Genomic DNA, 20,648 nt, shown 5'->3' with positions numbered 1-20,648 from the left:
CCTTTAACAGTCAGCACTGCAATCCCCTCCTCTGGTGACAGCTCACCACATTGGAGTCACTCGGTCATGCTCCGCTCTGCAAACGTAGCTTGGTGGGCGTGTTGAAACTGCTCATCGCCACGGTAATATGGACCGCTGAGACAGTCAGGACTTCTTCAGGTAGATTTGTTCAAGAATATTAACAAAAATAAGATGTGTGGGGAGCGCCCCACCACACACTCTCTCCTTCCTCTTCCACGCTGAACTGCTTTCCCTGGAACATTCCTCTGCCTCCATTCACTTCTTCCTGAATGCTCACACACACACACACTCCAACGTCATTCCCTTAACTTGAAATAACTATTTACATTACAGTCCAAATGGCTATTGTGGAGACACCTAGTCCAAATAGCTAATACACATATCTGTCACAGCTGAGCACAGCTCATCAAGCTGACACTAGTCTGATATCAAATTGATGTGGCTATATAATTGCAGGACCATAGTATTGGCTATTTTGTCATTTAATTATAATCATATAATGTAATCCTTATATAGTTCACATGCTGCATTGCCTGCATTAATGCACTTGAAGCACTGCGGGGAAATGATGAAGAAAGGATAGATGCTTAGTCTGAGCATCTGTTCACATTTTCGGCGAGTATCAAGACATACAATTCTCGTCTCGTAAATGAATAAGACATTCCATTCTTTTGGCAGTCAAAATACTTCAAAGCTTGAAATACTGGTAATAAATGGCTTTCATAATTACACATTCTTTTAAAAATGCAATTAAATGGTTGCGAACACAAGTACCTGCCTTTTCCCTTTTAAACTTGAGGACAAAACGGAAGTTGCAAGTGGATTTGTCAAAATCCAGACCTAGATACAGGGTTTGGTGGGAGAGACTCCTGATGATGTTCAAGTATTAACAAAGTATTTTCAGCTATTTTAAGAATCCCTCAAAGGCACAATGACTGGAAGTTGAAATTTAAACATGGGGGAATCTTTGGAAGTTTTTAAATTCCTAGCTGGTCACTATTTTTTTAAAGCTTCTCTGTGTTTTACATACAAACAAGGCTTCCTTAAAGATCTGAGCATGGGACATAGGAAACTGAGCAGAACCATAATTTAATAACAATGAATAGAGTTAAACAGGAAAGTACATTCTGTTCCAGGTGAGAGGTTAGAGGGAAACAGTTCCAAAGGTTCAGGCCCTGTGATAGCAGAATTCTAGTCCCCAAAATGATTGTACATCTCATGGTGAACTGTTATTGTTGTGTTGACTGCCTGGAGCAGAACTCTGTCTGATAAGGAAAAAGTAGTCTTAAGACATATTCTTTTTTTTTTCCGGTCCTTTAGCGCTGGGTGCACAAAGCAGAGTATCACGGCTAATCAATCTTTTATCAAGAGTCACTGAAAATATTGAAAAGTTGTGTTACGCCTGTTCCCAATGAAAAAATCTTTTTCAAATGATCCTGTCACTAGAAGGTTGCTTTAGAAATACTGCTCTGTGACCGCACAGAGCAGTCTTTCTAAAGCGACCTGTCATGCCCCTGCCGCACACAAGTGCGTACAGGAGCTGACAGGCTCTGAGGGACCAGGAAGCGGAGGGCGAGGGGAATGGGTAAGTGTATGTGTGCACATGTTTGATTTAGGGGGTGGAAGGCTGGGACAGAATTTCCATAGGAAAGGGTGGGTGTGGCGAGGGGTATATTAAAAAAAGGGAAAACCTCATTTTAAAGGTCGGTCTCAAGAGAAACAGACATTGACAGTGATGGTTTTACGATCATAAGAAAATCAGTCAAAGTAAATTGGTCTTTATCTCTTGAGGCCTTTAAAAAAAAGGTCATTTCACATAGAACCGTGGGGTCTCATGAGTTATTTTCATCCCAAAGGTGAGGCTTACTATATGATTTTGTGCTCTTTTAGATTCATCATTATAATGGCAGGAAAGCCTTTGTAAATATCATTACATTATACTAGGTAGGATTTGCAGAGATAACTAGTTTGATCTGTTTAATTATGAGCTGAAATTCAAGCACTCTCTGGGGAGGTGCATGTTGTAAAGTCATTTCTCATTCCAGAATTGACTTTTGAAGTGAAGGATAGGTATGTGTTGAAGAGAGCACCTTTAATAAGGGTGTTCTGCTTGGGTGTTAAGCAAGAGAGCCTAGAAAATGATAGTATGAATGATGGTCATTTAAATGAAATGCAAGGATGGTTACTGCAGATATAAAGATGTTATGTTTTGTGTTGATAAAGCAGATCAAGCTTTTGTTCACTGAGTCCAGGACATGGGTATGCCATTCTGTCACTACCATTGATGAATCCTCTGATGGATTTAGATGTAATTCACATGCCTATGTTTGAAGACATTACTACTGGTCTGCAGGAGTAGACGGATGAGTAGCGTTTGCTACAGCGCCTTCATCTCTTTAAAGTAGCATGGGCTGAGGGCAGGGATACTCTTTAAGAGGGGGGGTTGAGTCCGTGAGGACACATCCACAACAATAGTACGGTGTTATCCATATAAAGGAAATGTGTAATCAAGATTCTACAAAAACACAATATTTTAATAAAAGTGAAAGGACAAACAAACTAATAAAAAAACAACCCTCTAATGAAATGCACTGGATATGCAGACGTTTGTCTTAAAGGGGCACCATTGCTAAGGAGATAGGGTAATGCAGTCTCTTAGCTTCAATGCTCAAGTGTATGTTTAGGGGCCTGATTAACAAAAATGTATTAACATAGGTAAGTCCCATCGAAAACATTTTTGTAAATCAGGCTCTAAGTCTTTATAAAAGGGTATGTAGTGCGGTCTTAATTGTCCTTCTTCAAACCTGTATAATTGTCTATTGCAGAAGATTTGATTATGCTGAGCAAATGCAAATTGGCCAGCAAGCAAATCACATGCTTTATATGAGACATTCTTATTCTGTGCTCTGTTGTTACCATTGCCCTTGTTTCCTTGTGAAAGAAGGAATTTTCTGTATCATCAAATTTCTTTACGCACTTAAGTACGCAAGCCAAGAGAATAATTGCAAATAGGGGAAGTCTTCATAATTCCAGTGCAGCGCTACCTTGGGACAAGATCCTGGTAAGTTTGTCATTGATTGCAGCAGATGCACTTCCATGATACCAAGAGTGACAAATATTGTTGTGCCCCATATGTCACCTTCATGATGTGTTGCTGCTGCTAACTTCACATACACTTTCAGGGAATTAGGTAGACAATTCCTGCAATCTGTGTTGGGAAAGTGTATGATACTTGGCCCTACATGTTTCAATTTATCAACAATGACTGTAGTATGTCGCCGCCAGCACCCACTCTCAAAAAGGTGATGCCCAGAAAATGCCTACAGCATGGTTTCTCCTTAATGCTCCTCCAAACCGTATCATCTTTCTTTTTTGCAAATTATGTTCTAAGTGTTTGCTCAGCAAGCCCCTCTGAAAGCCACCAGTCTCCTTATCATGCCAAATGGACCCTGGTCTGTAATTGGCCTATCAGTAGTGAAACGAATGGCCATAATATCCAATTTAACCGTTTTCCGTTTTGCGCTTGCCTTGGGAATATGATGCCATGCAACATGGGTTTTACACTTGGTCAAGAATTAAAAGCTTGAAGAGTCCGACAAGAAGCACTATATACATCACTGATAATAATTCCTGAAATATTTGGGGGCAAGTGTTTCTTTCCAGGATAAGCTGATATTGTTGGAGGGCCTCCGATACCTGGTAGCCATGGTGGGAAATCAATAGAGAACACAGGAAAGAGCATCACCTCAGGAGCAAAGGATGATGTAGATGCCACCATGGGAGCAGTGAGAGGTCCTGCAAGAACAAGAGAGACGTGAGCACTATTTGGAAAGAAGAGCAGTGTGCCACCAGAAGCCTACGAAGTCACCAATAGTGGAAGCCCACAGGAAAACCCGATACAGAATGAAAAGGACAAGGACAAGGCTAAGGGCAAGTGTGACCATGGAGGTGAGGCATCCAAGATGGGACAGAAAGCTGCATGTGGGGAAGTATAGTCAAAGTACTAAAATGCGCATTAAACAGTGTGACAGAAGCAGAGTTTGTACATTGAATTCTGGAAACTGTAGTTTAAATTGAAAAGTGTTCAAGATAGAGGAAACACTCATACAATATGTGATGGGAATTGTGGTCAAATACCAGAGTGTCTGGTGTAAATTGCTAAATAAAGGGACATCAGACACTGAACTCTAAGGATTGTAGTTTAAGTTCCAAAATGTCAGATAAAGACTGTGACAGAAAAAGAGTGTTGCTGGTGGGAAACATTGTCCTAATACCACATCACCCTATAAAGACTGTGAAAGAAAGAACGTTGGCACACCGGGGAAGGTCATATAGCCAATCAGATGGCTGAAACAGCGGGCGAGAACATCCATTTTCCGCCCACTATTCCAGCCACTCAAGGCCCTTCCCTGGTTGGCACCATTTATTTTATTCTCTATGAGTGAATCCCCATTCTTACACAATTAGTTAAATCTTCTTTTGCAAAATGAAATAAAATACGTGTAAACAGAAATTGCAATTTATTTTGTGAAGGTGGTTCAGTGGCTGGCCACATTACTCACCAACAAAAGGCAGACTGCATCTAAGTTGAAATCGGCTAAGCCGTGTTCAGATGATTTTAAGTCTAGACAAATACTTCTAAACAATCAGAGACAGGAACCCAAAGAATATATTAAATTCCAATGTATTTAAAACACAATTTCAAATTGTGGAGCCTCAGAAGTATATGTAGACATATGTGTGGTACGTTTATTGTTCATACATGGCTCCCAGTTCTGTCTCACCACTACCCATTGACCTACTGAAACTTTTGCAAATACACTTGCTAAATGGCTTTCATTTGTATTCTTATACTTGAAAAGCAAAAGGCAAGAGAATTGTACATGTGTTCTTGCCTAACTATTGAAATGTGCTTTGTCTTGGAAGTTATTTACTCCAGAAATTATAATCATGAACATGTTTTGACTCCAAACAAAGTGGATCTATGTCCATGACTTCTTCTCCCAAACAATATGCTGATGCTTGGACATTGACTCTTCTGTCTGTCAAGGGAAGGGTAAAGTGAGGAGCCAGGAATGAGACGCGGACACAGAAGGCTCATAGTTTTGTCTAGAAACTTTTATCCAAAATAAAAGGGGGATGGAAAATGTCTCGCTGTCAATATTCTAAGAGGTGTTTCCCTACCTAACCCCAAACTAAGGGTCTGTCCTATGTCAAGATATCCAAAGCAAAAATGTTTTGTGTTTGAAATCCTATCCTTGCCCTCACATTCTAAAAGTATGGTGTTAAGGGTAATTTCTCTGCCGTTGAAAGTGCTTGAATATTCAGTCTCGAAAGAATGATGCAACTCCATCACAAAGGTTCCCAATGGATAAAATGTACAGTTATAGAGGATGGCACACTTCTCCTGGTATTCCCTTCAATAAACTCTTAAGGATGGGAATCTTCCTTGGACCTTTCTGGTCAATTAAAAAAAAACTTGTATGCAAAACAACTTGAATGCAAATCCCAATTTTGTAGGATACTTGGTATACTCCCCAGCCATGTTTTTCTCCACTTTAATGTGAATTCACATCTTTAATGTAACTTCCACATGGCAGACTGACATCTGCAGTCCTCTTTCTTTGGCCTTCTCCCTGAACCGGCTGGCTCCACGGTCCTCCCTGCGGCTTGTCAGTCCCTCAGTCAGCACCGAGCGGGCCCAACCTCCCCAGGCAGCATCTCTCTCCATCATGCTTGTTCGGGTTTATCATTTGCTTGCAACCCACTTGAGTGTGCTCAGTGTTTCTCAATTTGACTGATCCTCATTGTTCCATTCAGCTTCCTCATCCCAGTACTCTCACATGTCTGTAAACAACAAACAGTTCTTGGTATTTTCTGTACAGTATATTGGAAGGTGTCAAAAGTAGGTCCCATGGATTGTTGAAGGGAGCCATCAAAATATGTCATCAATGGTTGAGGAATGGAGGGGGTAACCCTAAAAGCAAAATGGGGATAACATGTCTCATCCAATGATGTCATGTCACTCCCTTGAGAGATGCCTACCCCAAACAAGTCTTCTCTCATAGAGGAGCCCCCAGGGTCAGTATCAAGCAGCGGCTGCCATCCTCTGGCCCCATGAGGAGAGGTTTCCCGCGGGGAAGAAGTGATGACATCATCAAATTTATCGCATACCCTTCCTCTAAGGCTCTGGCTTACCACCCAAAGGTACCTGCCCTCGCTTTGAGTAGGGAATTTGGTACTTTGAGGTCTTCCCTCAAATTGGGTTTCCCTCGGGTGAAAATTCCCCTTCTTCCCTGGAATCAATAGGGGAATATAAACTGGGAGAATTGTTGACAGTCCTTAAGAGGTCCCTTTTCTACAAGAAACAAGGTAGGGGTTCTCCCACCTGTGGGTTGGATGGTACCTTTAAATATGGTGGTCTACCACTTTGGGTTTGTATTTAAATTTGTGCCACTCTGAGGCACACTGGTCGAATTCGGGTATGCTACTCCTTATAACTATTTGGGCTGGCAAGTTGGAGATTACGGGCACTGTCAAATATACTTCTATTCCCAAGATGGTAAAGGGGGAGTTGGGTCAGCGGATGGTTTTCCACATAGCCATGGACACAGCCTACTCTTTTTACTCGCAACGTTTTCCACCCCTGGAGAAGTAATTCTGCCTTCATGGCACACCCCTTGCTTCCAATATCCAGTTGGGCTTAGAGGAGTTTCGCCTCTAGAGTAACAGGGACTCTGTGAGAAATTTTGCTTCCTGTATAGAGGAAAATATTGTATCTTCTTCTATTCTTATTTGTCCACCATTTAGGTAGGTATTTCACCAGGTTCTTTTCCCAGTTTTCTAGCCTCTCACTAGGTTCAGCGCAGAGGATACTAGCATGAGATGGTTCAGGCCTTGCTTGCTTTCTTACTGTGCCCATCCTGACAGGCTTCTTTTAATGATGGTACGGTGGAGATCAATCCAATTCAGGGGGCAATGTCTCGCTGGATGAGCATAATCTCCACAAGAAAAACATAACCGTTGGTCTGAAACAGGAGAATGGTGTATAATAGATGGTCTACTTACGTGTTCATCCCCTATTATCATAACATCAAAACTGGGTCTAGTAGCTTTAGGTGTATCTGGTGTCTCTTATATCCTATGAACCATTGATGGGTGTCCGTGAGGTGGGTAGCTTTTGCTCTTCTTGTTCCAAAGGGCAATACCCTGGAGAGAATCCACATTCTTTCCATGAGGGATCCGGCACATCTCTTATAGGAGAGGATGGTCTAGGGGATGGTATTTCTTCATCCTCTCCTCCTACTTCAACAATCTCGTGTTTGCCAGGGGGAGTGAATAACCCTGATAAGGTGTCTTCCTCAATGGGAAACCTGTCTTCCCATTCTTTTCCAGGTGTAATGGGATTGTTGCCCAAAGTGGAGAACAGAATATTTTGAGACTGGTAGCTTTACATTTTTCTGTCTCTGAGGGACAAGAATTCTCCCAAAAAGCAAAAAGGTGGACAATTGGGAAGACTGCTATGATCCCTAATAGGAGCCCTATTTAGGACCTGGGTATTTGGGAGGCCTGGGGGGGGATACCAATATCGGTTGCTCAGGCCTTCTACTGCCCTAAGAGTGTAGAGTAGTATTCTCGTTGGTCCCAGGTTCCCTTTCTCGAGGGAGAAACATTTCAAAGGTTTTTTTCCCATAAGGACTCACCCTTGATTTGCTTATAATCCACCTTCCCTTCTAAGAGATAGAGAACATTTTCTGAGGTTTCTTTCTTACCAGATGGACTCTCTGGGTAACCTCCTTTCCCTTCTCTAATGGTCTCATGGCAGAGAGGTTCACGTAAGGTTTCATACACTAGACTTCACACCAACTTGCAACTTCTAATTTTTATTGGGGTCAAAGAAAAATGTAAGAGAGAACATCTCAGTTAATTTCCACGGGAGATGAAGGATAGTATCTTTAACTCTCACTCTCTATGGGATATAACATAAATAGCAAGTCAGATGGAGAGGTTTTCTGTAAGTCTAAAGAGACTATTGTCTTTTCTCTCCCCTGTACCATATAATCCCGAGAAGTAAAAAGGTGGTAAATGTTCCCTGCCACAGTCTTCCTTACTGGGATAATGGCCTGTAAGGTCAATAGATGGAAGGTGACTCCTATCCTGTAGCCTAAGTGGTTGTGGGGTTGGTTAGCCTCTGTTTTCTGAATATAAGACATTCTGGTAGAAAAGAGAATTTGTAGTTGCTCTTTTTTCACATTTAAGGGTCCCCCAGGTTGTATCAACTGGGCCTGATCACACTCCTGACACAATATATGTGAGGAGCTAGGAATGAGATGCAGACACAGAGAGCTCTGAGGTGTTAAGGGCAGTGTCTCTAGGGTTGAACGTGCATGAATGTTCAGTGTCAAAAGAAAGATGTAACTTCAACACGAAAGTTTCCAATGGTGAAAGTTCACAATTCCAGAGGATGGCTCCCTTCCACTGGTTTTCTCTTTAAAATACTTTTCAACACTTAAGGATATGAGTCTTCCTTAGACTTTTCTGGAAAAAAAAAACTTGTATGCAAAACAACTTGGATGCAAATCCAAACTTTGTTGGATACCTGGTATACTCCCCTAGCAGGTTTTTCTCCACTTTAACATAACTTCACTCAAGAGATTGGCTTTACCTGGTGTACTCTTCTGACTGGATTTTCTTATTTGATTCACTTTACAGACTTGCCAACTTAACCTTGCCTGATATACTCGTATGCCAGGACTTCTTTGTGAAGTTCACTTTGCACAGTTTCAAACTTGACTTTTCCTGGTAAACTCTCCTGCCCGGGCTTTCTCTTGTGATTCACGGTACACACTTGAACACTTGATTGTGCCTGGTATACTATTCTGCTAGGGCTTTCTCATGTGTTTTACTTTACACATTTGCAAACTTGACTTTGCCTGGTATACTCTCCTGCCAGGGCTTTCTCATGTGTTTCACTTTACAGACTCGCAAACTTGACTTTGCCACGTTCACTCTATTGTTCTTCCTTAGGAAATATTGAGTCTCATATTCCCTTTCATTCACTCCACTTGCTTTTATCTGTTAGGTGATGTTTCTGGAGAGCCCCAGTGTCCCAGTATCCCTCATGATGAGTCACTGGCTTTCCGTGGCACTTTCAGCCCCCTTGCAGTAAACTGTCCTATTTCCACTTTACGGACTCACCGCCTTTGATGAATGACTCCCACGTCATCCACCATTACCGCTTGGCTGCCAAATGCTTCTCCGTACTTGTGTGGCACTGAAGTTGCTCTCTGATTCCCCTGACCCTTAGGAAGTCACTCATTCTCTTCCTCTAACGGTTTCCACACAGTGAACCAGCATCTGCAGTCCTCCTTCTTTGGCCTTCTCCCTGAGCCGGCTGTCTCCATGGTCTAACCGTGCCGCTGTACAGCACCGAGCAGGCAAAAACTCCCCAGGCTTTGAGATCAGAAATGTGTTGCCAGTTAATGTAGTTGTTTCATAGTCTGTGGTTGAAGTGAGCGGGACCGGTCAGGAGCGGTGCTCCTATACTTTATTAAATGACCTTGTTCAGGTCCTATACTTTTATTTTAAAAAGAAACCGTTCCGGAATGGTTTTGTTTTAAAATAAAAGTGTTGGAAGAAGTTGAAACCTTCACTTTCAGTGCACTGCACTGAACGTTCCCTTAAACAGCAGGTACAAGTGTTTGGGGGGTGTATTGTGTGTGGGAGGGGTTGTGGCAATGGGGTTTGTGGGGAGCAGGGGCAGGCCAGGAGGGAACATAGTTCCACTACTTCTTTTCGTACACTTTGACCACTGGTCATAGTCATAGTTGATCATAATGTATAAATATTGAAATGTGTTCAATGCTCTCCAGCGCCCAGATACCTACGCGTTTGGCGCGTGCTTCAAATGTTAAATAAATAAATAAATGCATGTGTTAGCTTTAAGTTTCAAGAATATTCTAAGTCATTACTGAGGGTGAAGTGAGCTGATATCTTTTATTTGACAAACATGATGATGCTTGCTCTCCATAAAAATAAGGCATTGCATTTAGTTACTTTGCTTCTTTCTGGCAAACTCAATAGGTTTTCTCTCTCATATGCATAGGTGCATCTTTAAAGGCCCCAGAAATGCCATGCACCAGCATGGTCAACATATGGTAAGTTATTACTTAATATGTGCAGCTGTCGTCATATGGCAAGTGCAGCCTCAAGTACTCAAATAATGGCATCAAATGCCAGCATGGTCATCTTATGGTTTGGTATAATACCACATGTGCAAGTATGGATGAATGTATTCAGCCAAATCCTGAATCACACAGATGTATGCTATATTTGGGATCCACCAAACTAATGTTTAAGAGATTCAGGAAATCAAGTTTAGGTAGCTAGATTTTCCTGTCTATATACAGATATTATTTCCAGAGTTCATCAGCTCCTCAGCAGTCATTGGGAAACTTTTAGGGAGGAAAGACAATGTTGTTTATTGGAGAGTTGTACTATTGTACTTAGGCAGGGATTTTTGTCATTGATCTTTGGGGTGGGGTTTTCAGGGGTGTTTTTGGGCATTGCTGAACAGAATATCATTGTATGTTTTTCTTTCTGCAAACATATTTAAAGGATTTCCTGTATTTTATTGAAAAAAGCTGTCTAGGCTAGCAATAGTATTGTAAATTGCTTGCATACTTTGTCCTGGGGTGGCTTGATTGAACAACATTCACACACAAAATGGTTCAGCAGAATAACTGCCCCAAGCATTTGAATGTTCTTTAAAATGTATTAGCACACTTTGGGGGGGGGAATGTGTTTGGGGCTTGCCGGTAGAATCGTTGTTTACAGGGTCTTGCTGTTTACTCAGGCAGTTGCATTAGTGGAAGGGTGTTTGGGTGTGAAACACGTGTGTAGGTGCGTTATAAATGCCATATCATATCATATAGCATTGTCTGTGCAATTTGAATGTCTTGTCTAATTCGTAGGAACTCTTTGAGGGGATGAGAAAACTTGCTGGCAGCACATTGTTTACAGGATTATGCATTTGAGGTCATGTGCAATATCACACAGTGAGGTAATACAACATTTAGAAAAATCCACTCAGATCTGTCATTGTCTGATTTGTGTCTGACAATAATCAATAACAGATAAGATGTCCTCAAGACTAGCATGCACACATGGGAGGGCTTGAGGAAGGCATGAAAGTGCTGCATGGTCAATATCAGAAATATCTTCTGCTGCAATTGTTGGTATAGACAAATCATGGGAGACAACAAGCATAGTATAGCAACGGATAACAACCAGAAGGAACATACTACCACAGCTTTTAGATATGTGTTGGTATTGATATTCTGTGGGCAGGGAGTTTCCGGTGGGTTCGTTTGTGGTTTGTGGGTAGGATCCTGTGCTTTTGGCAGATGTCCTTGTGGGTTGGAGAAGCTAGTAGATATTAATGTTAATGTTAAAGGATATTTTGTACCGTGCACTATCACCACCAGAGTGGTCCCCTGGCGCTCTGGCGGCTCTGAAAAGGGAGGGGGTGAGTTAGAGGGAAAGAGCTGGAAAAGTGCTAGAAAGCAGTGATGTGCTGTTGGCAGCCTCAGCCTGGTGGGTCCGTTGGCTGGGTTTGGGGTGTTTTACGGCCGGTAGTTGTGTGCTGTTGTGCAAGTCTATGTGCAGTTTGTTTTGCTGTTGCAGTGTAGTGAAGTTTGTGCGATTTGCTGCATTTAAGGCTTGTGGTTGTGTTTGGTTAGAGTTTGAGAGGTGTATGTAGAAAGCTGAAATTGTTAGTGGATTGTTTAGTTGGCATCATTCACTATTCCATGTAAGTGTGGCACATGCTAACATTCACAGTCCTGTCTAGATGCAACGCGAGCTGAGGTTAAGACTTTCAGCTGAGTCTGGCACATGCTAACATTCACAATTCTATCTAGATGTGACGCAAGCTAACCTTCACAGTTCTATCTAGATGTGACGCATGCTAGGTTACGACTTTCAGCTGAGTGTGGCACATGCTAACATTCACAATCTGGTGGACTTCTGTTTACTAGAGGTGTGCTGTGGAGAGTTAGAGGAAGTTTCCTGTTTTATAGGGAGAGGGCGACTGTACTGTGAACGTGACGATAGTCTAAGTTTCCTGTTGATTGCTACTATAGAAATAGTGGTGGACGGGACGAAGGCTTGTGTTCTTGCTCTGAGTCATTTCTTGCGCCAGAATCCTTGGCAGGGGGCTGTGATGATTTGAGAGTAGAAGGGATGGGAGGGTCTGACTGGGCTGGAGGAGCGTATAACAAAGGTAGTATCTCATTCGATTATGGTTGTGTAATTTGCATGTTTTTTATTGGGGTGTTGTTGGGGATACTGGTTTCTGAGAGGACTTTAGGCGGGAAAGCTGCCGTCTTGTGTAAGAAAGGCATGGGGCAGGGTAATGGGTAATGCCTAGGGCAATAAACAAGAGCCAGGCCAGAGTCATGGTAGGTATAGGTGCCTTTGGTGCAGGGCCAGGAGTGCATTGCAATACTGGTTTGATTGTGATTCATATAAGATAGAAGTAATGCAATGTGGTAGGAGTACAAACTAATGGTAGTGTATATGAGGTGAGAGAAACAGAATACTATACTCAGATTAATCATTGCAGTGTTGGTAATACAGGAGTAAAACATCCCCTGTGGAGTAAGAGGTACACAGGGGTCAGGGATAGCAATTATGTATTAAAGTGTAGTGTGGCAGTGTGTGGTGCAGGGAAACAAACTGCATGGTCGTATGTTACGCATACAGTAATACAACCAAACAATATGTGGTGCTAAAATGTGTTACAATATTGCATACTATACTACAATACTTGTATTTTGTATTACGTATATTTATTTGGATATTTCAATGCATTTTCTGGGCTTGAGTTAGTCATTATGAGATAGCAGGTCCATACTGTAGTTCAAGAGAAAACAAGTACATGTCTATGTTTTAACATATATGTATTCCTAACAGAGTTGAAAACATACTTTACAGATTAAACAAGTTAGCAACGTGTGCAAATATGTTCACCCAGGCCTGGGTACTAGAAAGCTGTATTGCTTAGAAATCAAGTCCAAAAAAGTCACAAATGTTCAAGAAGTTTGTATTATTTGTAATACCTTTCATGAAGCCGGTTTTGTTCTAAAGCACCATACCTTATCATGGATAAAGATAAGGAGATGATTTCATTGCTGGAATGAATCCCTTACCTTTCAGACAGCTGTTTTTGTAGTCTAAAATAACGGTTTACATCTCTTTAATATTTCAATAACACAGTTAAATTAGCAACTGGCTATTTGACTATCTTAAACTGTTGCAAATCCATTCCTCCCCTCTTGATACAATATGCTCTAGCTACATACCTTTCATTGGTTCAGTAACTATGAGCCAAAACCTAAACATAGTAATAATTAAGCGTTAAGCATCTGTTCCAAGGGCTGGAATGGGTGTTAATGGCACCAGGATGTTAACACCTGTTCCAGCCCTTGGAACGGGTGCTTAATGCTATTAGCACCCCGGATTTCAAATCCGGAAACCCTGGATGCTAAGAAAATTGTATTTTCATTCAATGTACCAGACGCAGCATGTTCATTGAATGAAAATACCGTCTCAAGATGGCCACCATGGATATGGAAGGCGGGGCTCTATACAGAGTCCCTCTTCCATTTCCATGTCAGCCCGAGAGTGGCAGTAGTAACGCGGAGGCGGAGGCTGCTGCCGCCGTCGAAGAAAGGTAAGTGGGGCAGAGGGGTTGAGGAACGAGAAAAATAAAAGATAAGGGAAGGTGGAGGGAGATGGCGCCACGCGGAAGCAGACTTCAGGTTCTATGGAACTGAGATAAGCAGTTTCAGTCCGCGATCCAAGGAACCTGATTGGCTGCTCCCCCCAAACCTATTGCTAATAAAAGAATAAGAAGTATTTTGCATTCATGCTTCTATTCTACCTTTATGTTACATAACTAGTAGCTTAGCCCTGTTATTACATTAAACCCCACGGTTGAAGAAGGAGAAGAATACCCGTGTGGCGAAAGATCAGAAATCAAACTAACCTAGCTGTGTTTCATTTCAAACTTTTTCCAAGAAAGGGTGAGAAATTGAGAGCCATATTTTCTGGCTTAAAGAAAAGATGATACACTGAAAGTGATAACCCCATTGCATTTTGTTCATGCCCACATGTCTAACCGCCAAACTAAACTGAACTGTACATGGCTTTAATTTACATTTGCTTCAACCTGAGTGTAGGTAAATGTGAGTTTTTAGAACTGTTAATGTTTCTTCGAATTGGAAGTAATATCTTATAAAAGGAGAGAGACATGTGGGATACAAATGATTTTAAACTTGAAAAATAAAGTCTACTTCATAGAAAAAAATATGTATTTTTTACCTGTTGTGGTGACAGCCTTGCAGGATCTGTGTTCTCTCGTCATGTGGAACATTATTCTGAGTGCTGAGGTTTACCAGGGCTGCTGTAAATTGTTCTATATCATGAGTCCCAACTTCTTCTAAAGAAAAAATAGACATTTTTTTTGTGAAATAAATTATCGATGACATTTAATTTCCTATATATAATTATCTAAGGATGTCTGAACACCGGCTTTCTCGCTTGTAAAATTCGGGCTCAATTAAGCCTTTCGACCCTAATGGAGTGAGAGATGTCACATACATTTAACTTCACATCCAAAAGTCTGAAGATGTCCAAATGAGTATAAATGGGTAATCGTTATAAACACTTTAATACTAGGGTGAGTGTTCTGAAAAATAAAAGAGTACCAAGCCCAGTGTGCATTATGTACTTAGTGATCTAAGCATGCAATTAACAGAGATAATTATGAAATTTAAAGGTATGTGGTCCTACTTATGGTTTAAAAATGTTCTTTAATGTTATGCAAATCAGCTGAGAATCTACATCGTTGCTATTTGCCCTCTTTCCTTTTCTCAGACGTGTTTTGCTCATTAAGACATGTGTAACATTATTGCTAAGACCATAAAGAATTATTAGAAAAATCAATGCAATTGCATAATTTCCTTTTTTAATAGCTTCTTTTGCAAAGTGTAGACATTATTTTTCTCCTTAAAATGTCCTTCCTTCTTGGAAAGAGTCGTGCTCAGAATAAAATCCATGATCTGTTCTTCTGTGAGCAATAGGGCAATGTTTAACTTTTTTGTTCTGCCTGCTAATTGGTTGGTAGTTCTTTTAAACATGAAATTGTGTTACATTATACACCAACTCTATAAATAAAAATACCAACCAATGCTATAGACCCTGGAGTCGGGTCCTCTGGTCCCTCACAACGTCTGACAGAACATCAATGCTCCATAACAGAGCCTGTTCACATCCATCACTCCTCTCCCATGTAGACAATGAACCCATGATGTAATGGTAACATTCATGCATGACAAATGCAATGACAATGTACTTCTCCAAATAACAAGCCAGTTCACATCTAGGGGAATGACTCTGTCACTGCAGCTCTCATTCTTCCTTTAACCATAAAAAACACATCACCCAGATCTTTATGATATCTGTGTTGTTACTCTGGTTGCACTGCTATCAGATAAAAGGTTGTGAGCAAAAATGCACCTGACAACACAACTTGAAGACAGATGAGGGAATTTTAGGCCGAGGGAACACAGAAAGCTCAGAATCGAAGCAAGGGAGAGTGTTGGATCATCCTACAAAAGGCAGGGTACAGCAAGTTTATATCAGAGTTTACATTTGAACCACATGCAACTTAGCCACACATCGCCATCTTCCTAACTTTTGTGAACTATATATATATATATATGTATATATATATATATATATATATGTCCCTCAAAGTTCAAGAAATAAAACCTCTCCTGTGCAAACCACATTGTGATACTTAATGTCATGTTTGTGCACAGACATTCTGTATGTAATACCATTAATGATCAAACAGATGAAAAATGGTAATATCTTTATATATAAAGCTGAATGCATGTATGTGTGTATTTATTTATTTATTTTATTTATTCACATTTGTATAGCGCACTTGCAGCCCATGGACATCGAGGCGCTGTTACAAGTAGGTGTTGGATTCTTAATTCAGCAGATATGCATGAGACGAGAGGTCTTATGGATACACATTTACAGGCATAGTTACAAGTGAAGAATGATAATCATAATACAGTGACAGAATGCAGTCAGGTACGTTTCATACAAAGAGCTTGGTTTTAACAGCTTTGCGGAAGGCTTGGTGGGATTCAATCATTCTGATGTGAGATGTATATTTGTCCAGCTACAAATCCAGACCGTTGAACCCACTGCTAGCAAATTTTGCATGGATTCCTCATTTGTTTGGGGGAAGATTGTAGTCTATGTTTGGATGCAAAATCTTATATGCAAAAAAAATGTGGATGTGTCTGTGTATGTTTGTCCGAAAATACATATCCACACCATTGATCCCACTGCTACCAAATTTTGCATGGATTTCTCATTTGTCTGGGGCAAGATTGTAGTCTGTTTGGATGCAAAAAGTTCACTCCGTAGACACCCTCATTTACTGATGCTCACGCTGATTCACTACAGTAGGTATTAGAAGGAGGCAACATTTGGAAAAGTGTCTGAAGCAAAATGTTTGATGTGTTGGTTATTCCTTTGAAATGCATTACTATTCTATAAATTTCAAAGTGTTTATTACAGCATTTTTAAAGGGAAGTAAAACAAAATTATTTTTAACACGCCACTCCAAATATGGGAAGGTTACAGTTCACTTAAGTTCATTCATGAAAAGAGAGCAGAATCAATCAATCTTTCTTGGACATTTTCTCAAATGTGCTGAAGCCATTGAGTGACTGAAACATGCAGCATAAAAAACAAACATCATTTGGAAAAGCTCCATCTGATGCAAAGCAAAAATCAATATCAAGAGCTTCTGAAACACAACAACAGACAACAACACGACTTGCCGACCAGAGGACAAGAGCAACACTCCTCCAGGGCACATGAGACACCACTCTATCAGGGCACGGGCAATGCTGGGTACTCCAGCTAGTTTTGTTATAATTTGTATATTCCTTTTAATGCTGAGGATCTATTCTGACATATATAGAGAGAGCTAGCTCACATTGGACTGTGTGTGTAAAGGTCAAAATGTTGTACATTCTCTGATATCAGCTTTACATTACATACCAGACCGTGGAGGCACTTCCATAATACAAAGTGCTTTCTCAGGGATCCTCCACTGGCTACTAGCAAAATGGGAGATTGATCATTTGCATGGAGATGGAAAATAAGTGCATTTAACATTGGACTACTCATTTCTTGGTGCTAGTCCAGAAATGCAATGCTCTCAGCGGATTTCTCAGTGTGCTCTATCCACTTATTCCTGTTAAAGAGTGCATAATGTTTGAGATTTCCTATTCAGGAGACTCGTGTTTGTGTTTTAAGTGGCACAGAGCACTGACCCGGGTAGCCACTGGAAGAAATTGATGAATCATGTTCCTTCAATCTAGCATAAACTCCAACTTCTCTTGTTTTATGTGAATGAATTCTGATGATTTTGTCATTATTTTTTGTTTTTCTTTTTGTTAGTTATTTTACATTTACATTTGAGTAAATCATTTGTAACATCATACAACGGCAATACATAGCATGTTTCTGAAGTTGCATATTGTTACTATTTTGTAAAGATATCATATGGCTATCACAGAGCAGTTATTGCTAACTCCTCCACTCTACTTGGTTCACTTGTTCTTTTTTTTCCAACTCATTTTCCAATTTTACTCCCAGAAAAACAGATGAATCTACAATTTGACATCTGTTTTTTGTGGATCTCCAAAAGCTGGAAAAGGAGACTATATCACACACAAAATAAATTGGGAAGCTCATATCAATTAAGAATTAGTGAAAAAGTAAATCAGAATTTGGAATACACAAGCTGACAAGTCCCTGAGGGAAAATGTGTGTTTGGTATGTGAACGGTGATGTTGGAATAAGGATCGCTGAATATAAAATCCACACATGAATTGTCAATAAGCCCTCCCATGTGGAGCACCATTTTCAACAAGAAAGGCAAATTTCACAATTGTTTCAAGTTATTTATTCAAAAACAAGATCACTGAGGGGTGATACCAGGGAACAAAAGCAATTGCAGGAAAGACATCATCTTACTGAACAATTCAATTAGGGTTGAATTTTAAAGTGTATTTGTTTATCTTTTGCCTATAAAATTTACTTTTTCATCACATTATTTTCTTCTTTCTTTACTCATATTAATTTTATAATGTTTAAGTATTACATGACTGGTAATGCACATAGAAGTGATTTAAAAGGAATTGATTTATAAATATAGAAATAATAGTTTGTGTTATCTGTTCAAATACCTGAATCACTGACACCGACAAAAGCATGTATACATACAATGAAAATGTTGTTTAGGATGGAGTGTCGTGGCTGGATTAAATAATGATTTTCAAAATAGACAGTTCATGCAGTTTATTATACTTTTTATGTTTATTTTGGTTTTGATTAAATCATTTATACATCATTTAGATTATACTTAGACCAATATCCTTGCAAGGCGTAGTTTAAAAATTGTGCTGTTTTTCTCCCATGAGAGGGGCGATTATTATTAGAGATTGACTGAACATACAAAAAAGTTAAATAAATTTGGAGAATCAAAACATGAAAAGCATTTTGCAAAACTGTTGGGTTTTCCAAGCAGTTTTCTCAAATTTGAAGAATACTCTCAATATTAGAATAGGCACTATGCATCTGGCAATCTTACTCTACCCCTTTTAATAGATACTGTGTGTGCGAATAGTCGTGCACGTTTGTGGACATCCGTCAGCACAGGTGACATCAATCATACCCTGATATACAGGGGGATAGATTATTGCATATTTGCCACTTTTGACTTCTTGTCAATATTGTCTATTCGGCGTTTGCTCACTTTTCACTTTACTCACTTTTCACTTTGCTCATTTTTCACAGGCTCCCCTGGGGATTCTTATTCACTTCTTTCATTCTTTTTCATTCTTTTTCTATGTTCAGGGGCTTTCAAAAACATGTTGTCTGAACACAACCACTCCGCTACTCTGTATTAGTTCTTTTCATATACACACAGGGTTTCTCTCAGACTTAGAAACTGACTGGTAGCCGTGTTTTTTGCTCTCACTTCCTTGTGGGTGTCTGCCCTACAGACACCACTAGACTGTTGCTTCCTGTCAGGGGGACGAGCATCTGTCAGTCACATAAAAGGGATGGCCTGCATCTAAGGCTCCCTTCTCCCTCTCTCTCCAGCTCCCTGGAGACACGGTTCCCTCTTCTTGCAAAAGCACTCGGCTCCAGTGTATTTTCCTTCAGCGTCTTGGTGTCCTGTTCTCCGCCAGTTTCTTTGAGGTTGTGCTGACCTTTCTGTTCCTTTCTCTTCAGTTCATTTTGCTGGAGGTTCAAACACCTGTGACCACAAAATAGCCCACTTGCCTTGGGCCCCACAAGTCTTCTGGGATCTCTGCAGGTGACATGGCTCTAGTCCAAGTCCCAACTTGGCTGCCTTCACTTCAAAAGGGATCCTCGGCTGGTCTCAGCCACACAGCCTCCATGTTGCTCTCCTAACTGCTGACAAACTCTCTGTTATGTTGTATACCTTTTATACACCTGGGCACTCTCCAGGGGTTTCAGGTGTGAGTCTTTGGCCTTGTTTGCCTGACTTGCCTGACTCCAACTACACCAATTATTGGGACATGCCTGACTTGCAGATATGTAGTTTTTAGGACTCCTCTTCTTCGTCCCAGTACTAAAGTGGTGCTTTCTCTGTGTAATCTGCATTACTCTAGGTGTTGTCTTCTAAAGATTTTCAAAAAATGTTCAAAGGGTCAAGTTCCAGTGTTAAAACAAGCAAACTGGGATCACACTTTTCGGATTCTATGATTTTAAAATCTGAACATCCAAAATTCAAATCATAAGAAAAAATAATATAATTGATGGTGATAGGGAAAGCTTATTGCACCATGTGTAGTGTAGAGGGATGTCACCGCCGACATTCCCATTCACAAGTGATAGTCCCAGCTCCTCTCTGTTTCTAGAAATTATAAACCCCTATCTTTTGCTAACATTAATTCTCCAATTTGGTCATTTGACTGGTAATGCTGCACGTCAAGACATTGAGAAACTCACTGGTAGCAGCGTTCGTCATTCTCACTTCCTTACTGCTGTCTGCCTCACAGACAGACGCCCCTAGACTGTTGCTTCCAGTCAGGGAGGGTGAGCTTCTGTCAGTCACAGAAAAAGGACAGCCTGCTTCCAAGTCTCCCATCTCCTTCACTCTCCAGCTCCCTGGAGAAATGGCTCCCTTGCCACGCAAAGGCACTCTCCTCCGGTGTGTCTCCCTCCAGCATCTCAACATTCCATTCTCTGCCGGTTTCTCTAAGATTATGTTGACCTTTCTGCTCCTTTCTCCTTTCTCTTCAGTTCATTGTGCTGGTGCTGGAGGTTCCCACACCTGTGACCACAATATGGCCCACATGCCTTTGGCCCCACAAGTCTCCTAGGATCTCTACCGGCGACCTGGTTCTGGTCCCAGTGTCAACACATCTGCCTCTACACAAAAAAGGGATTGTCTGCTGATCTCAGCCACGCAGCCTCCCTGTTGCTCTCTTGAC

At 40.8% G+C, this 20,648-nt stretch overlaps 1 protein-coding gene across 1 annotated transcript in view; it reads right to left on the bottom strand.

Moving 5' to 3' along the window:
* LOC138467284 (uncharacterized) overlaps window positions 1-20,648 on the bottom strand; it is a 504,409-nt gene that overhangs the window by 439,148 nt on the left and 44,613 nt on the right. The window contains exon 3 of the mRNA XM_069607283.1: window positions 14,407-14,524. Within this exon, the coding sequence (XP_069463384.1) occupies window positions 14,407-14,524 (118 nt within the window). The remainder of the gene's footprint in view (window positions 1-14,406; window positions 14,525-20,648) is intronic.

Source organism: Ambystoma mexicanum, chromosome 4q, assembly GCF_040938575.1.
Source record: "Ambystoma mexicanum isolate Mex_15411 chromosome 4q, UKY_AmexF1_1, whole genome shotgun sequence".
NCBI lineage: Eukaryota > Metazoa > Chordata > Amphibia > Caudata > Ambystomatidae > Ambystoma > Ambystoma mexicanum.
Note: the sequence above shows the minus strand (reverse complement) of the source record. Positions and strands in the feature narration are given on the sequence as shown.